Source organism: Poecilia formosa, unplaced genomic scaffold, assembly GCF_000485575.1.
Source record: "Poecilia formosa unplaced genomic scaffold, Poecilia_formosa-5.1.2 Scaffold44, whole genome shotgun sequence".
Classification (NCBI taxonomy): Eukaryota; Metazoa; Chordata; class Actinopteri; order Cyprinodontiformes; family Poeciliidae; genus Poecilia; species Poecilia formosa.
In genome coordinates, this window is record NW_006799983.1 from 1,436,136 (window position 1) to 1,439,842 (window position 3,707).

A 3,707-nucleotide genomic window follows, 5' to 3' on the forward strand; every position below is an offset into this window, starting at 1 on the left:
TGATGTCATGGAGTCTGTCTGGTGAGCAATTAGTGGCGATGAAGTTAGTTTAGTGAAAAGTACAGTGAAATACCTCGCAAATTTTCTATTTGTTGGAAAGATATTATTATTATTATTATTATTATTATAAGAATAACTTAAGAAATCTTTAAGACTTCAAAGCTTGTGGAAGGAATAAACCAAGCTTAGCCTCTCTGGTGCTTTTAATAATTATCTTATACTTCATGACACAAAAGGACTTTCTTTATTCAATTGGAAAACAGCATCAAGTGTTGGTAGAGTTGCATTGAGTGAATATACAAAAATCACCTCGTCTCTGTTTTCTAGAGGAAGTTAAACTATACAAAAAGGCTGTGTCTTTTAGTTACCTGTTGAAATCACAGTTGGAGAAATAGTTGTTGCCGAGACTTCTCGGCAACAACTATGTGAATGCAATGTGAATGCAATATGGTGCTAGGGATGTTGTTGTCATGGGGTCTGTCTGGTGAGCAATTAGTGGTGGTAAAGTTAGTTTAGTGAAAAATACAATAAAATACCTCGCAAATGTTCTATTTGTTGGATTGATATTATTGTTATTTTCACAAAAAACAATAAAAGTATTTAAGACTTCAAAGGTTCAGTATCAAGTTTAATAAAACCAGATCTGGGTTTTTAACATAAGCTGCAGATTGAAATGTACCATTCCACCTTCACACTTTCCATAACCTTCCATTCATAGAATTTAGTTTTGCTTCATTTGAAGCCAAACTATAACCTGCTGGTGATCTTATAATGACTGTCAATGGGTGATTCTGATGGGTGAGGTTAAAGTTGCATTGAGAGGAGGCGATGCTATGTAGGTTGCTGTAGATTTTGGTCTGATGGTGAAGGTGTATTGAATGTAAGTGAGGTTGAACTAACTGATAGTGAAGTTATATTTGGTGGTGAAGTATGTCATGGTGATGTCATGTTCATTATTACGGAGCTTGTTAATGAATGTTTATGAGTATATTATTGTTTGTTCAAAAGAATGATGTGAAACACTTAAAAAATACTATAAATTACCAGACATTACATTCATTGGTCATTTTAAGAAACAATTATGGTCTGGTAAAAAAAAACAAAAACAAAGCATAATAATTGTTTTCAAATGTTCTATGGAAATACCTGTTGCAGAAGTCATATTTGCTGTTGTTGGTGTTGTTGTAGCTGTAGTTGGGACTGGAGGTGGTTGAGTTGGTACTACAACTAAAAAGAAAAAAAAACACATCAGTGACTGCTATTATTTATTGGTAGTGCTGGAAATCTCCCACTTCTAAGCTTTTAGGTGGAGCTTATATATATAAGGCTTTATGTTAGTTATTATATCAAGCCTTTGGAATTATATGGACAAGTATTGTTAATGCTTGATGATTTGGTAAAATAGATAAATCAGATTACTGAGGTGAATACATTTGTTTGCTCTTTGAGTTTGGAAAACTCCTGGGATCCCTCAAAAGAACTCAGTATCCTCTGACCACAGCTAACTAATGACACAGAAACACAGACATGAAAAATTGATTCAGAGATAGAGAGGACCAAAGCATAAACCTGCCTCAACTAGACTATCCTGACCACCTAAATCCCTGTATCATACTCAAGCAGCAGCACCAAAACTGCAGTCATCAGCAGAGTGTTCAGAAACCCAGAGAAAAATCTCCAAGTACTACCATGTTAAAATAATCACAGAGAGCTGTGTAGAAAAAACATGTCTTGCTTTGATTGGAGGTGCTTTGCTTAGTTAAAGTGAAGAGTTAAAGATAGAGGAAATAAGGGCAGATCAGAGTCTTTCCCTACATGAAACAGAACACTTAAAGAAACACAAATTTAGCAGTTTCAACATTTTGAAAGTGGAAGCAAACTTTACCTTCTGCAGCAATACTAGTTGCGTTGACAGTGAAGTTGAAACCTGGGCTGGCGCTTGCATTCCTTAAAGTTTCCACAACATCACTGGTATTTGGTAGTGCTGTCTCATTATTGAAAACCAGCTCAGAGTCAACTACAATTGATCCTTGTCTGCAACAGAAATAAAACATATTTCAAATAGTTTATATATATTTTGTAAACTATATCAGGCAGATATAAAGCAACAAGAGCCTTTGTCATGACTGAAATGACAAGGAACATTTTGCATGAAATCATAACTATGCTGCTTTTAAAAATCCAGTTGCTTGAAATGTCTTATTTATACCTGAATTCTTTGATGACAGTTCGGTTGAATATAGGCCCAAATCTGTTGGAATAGACTCCATCGAGCTGTTAAAAATTTTAGGAGAGAAAAAAAAACAGTAAATAGATATATATCATGATGTCATACATCATGGTGTTTTGCAAAAATGGCACACTGGGAATTATCTAATGTTGCAATGTCTTGGAATGCTGGGCTTTTAAAGCTTAAAATATTGTAATGCCATGAAGAATATGACAATTATAAACGATAAGAACCAAACTTACCTCAACAGTCACTCTTTTCTCAAGGGTTTTGAACTCTGGTGATTCTTTATTTGTCAACGCCGGTTTGAATGTTTCCTGTACCTTAAACTGTAACCTCAGTATTGGCTTTGGTGGTGGGGCAGGTGTTGTAGTTGTAGTTGTAGTTGTAGCAAGAGTTGTCGTAGTTGTAGTTGTTGGTAATGTTGTTGGGGAAGTTGCGATGGTAGGTGCTGACGTTTCGCTTACAGGTGACACAGTGGATGGTGAAGTTGCACTGAATGAAGGTGAGGTGATGTTGGCAGCTGGTGATGTTGAAATGACTGGAACAGAAGTTGCATTGAGAGGAGTAGGGGTTGTGTCAACTTCTGGTGCTGTTGGAAAGACCAGTACAGAAGTTGTATTGACTGTTGGTGAGATTGTATTAATATAAATATTCTATATAGGAACATTTTCTAAATCGAGCAAAAAGAGTTTAGTATTATAAATAATCACTATGTAACTTGATAATTTCTCTCATTAAACATTCAAAGCATTAATGGTTCAAAAGATTATTTGTAATTGCACTGAGCTCTCAGAGTTAGGGAAATTGCTAGTGAATTTATTTTCGCAGCATAAACATCATATTGAGATTATATTAGGTGGTTCAGATATATTTCTTGATAAACAGGCACTGACCCAAGTAGAACTTCAAACACATGGTTAAGGAGCATCATGTTCAATCAAACTTTAAATAACTACCTGGTAGTGATGTGGAAATGGGTGTTGAGGTTATGTTGACTGTTGTTGAGCTCCTGGTGATTGTTGGTGAGGTTCCATTGAATTGAGTTGAGGTGATGTCAACTGTAGGCGATGTTGCACTGACTGATACAGAAGTTGCAGTGACTGAAGGTGAGGTGATGTTGGCTGCTGGTGATGTTGCATTGACTGATACAGAAGTTGCAGTGACTGGAGGTGAGGTGATGTTGGCTGCTGGTGATGTTGCACTGACTGATACAGAAGTTGCAGTGACTGAAGGTGAGGTGATGTTGGCTGCTGGTGATGTTGCACTGACTGATACAGAAGTTGCAGTGACTGGCGGTGAGGTGACGTTGGCTGCTGGTGATGTTGCACTGACTGACACAGAAGTTTCAGTGACTGGAGGTGAGGTGATGTTGGCTGCTGGTGATGTTGCACTGACTGACACAGAAGTTTCAGTGACTGGAGGTGAGGTGATGTTGGCTGCTGGTGATGTTGCACTGACTGGCACAGATGTTTCA

At 37.1% G+C, this 3,707-nt stretch overlaps 1 protein-coding gene across 1 annotated transcript in view; it reads right to left on the minus strand.

Annotated features, from left to right (window-relative positions):
* The window catches only part of LOC103137876 (mucin-5AC-like), a 15,292-nt gene that overhangs the window by 4,249 nt on the left and 7,336 nt on the right, over positions 1–3,707 (minus strand). The window contains exons 9-13 of the mRNA XM_016671433.1: positions 3,190–3,707; positions 2,473–2,822; positions 2,210–2,274; positions 1,886–2,034; positions 1,147–1,227 (exon numbers count right to left, since the gene is read on the minus strand). Coding sequence (XP_016526919.1) covers positions 1,147–1,227; positions 1,886–2,034; positions 2,210–2,274; positions 2,473–2,822; positions 3,190–3,707 — 1,163 coding nt within the window. The remainder of the gene's footprint in view (positions 1–1,146; positions 1,228–1,885; positions 2,035–2,209; positions 2,275–2,472; positions 2,823–3,189) is intronic.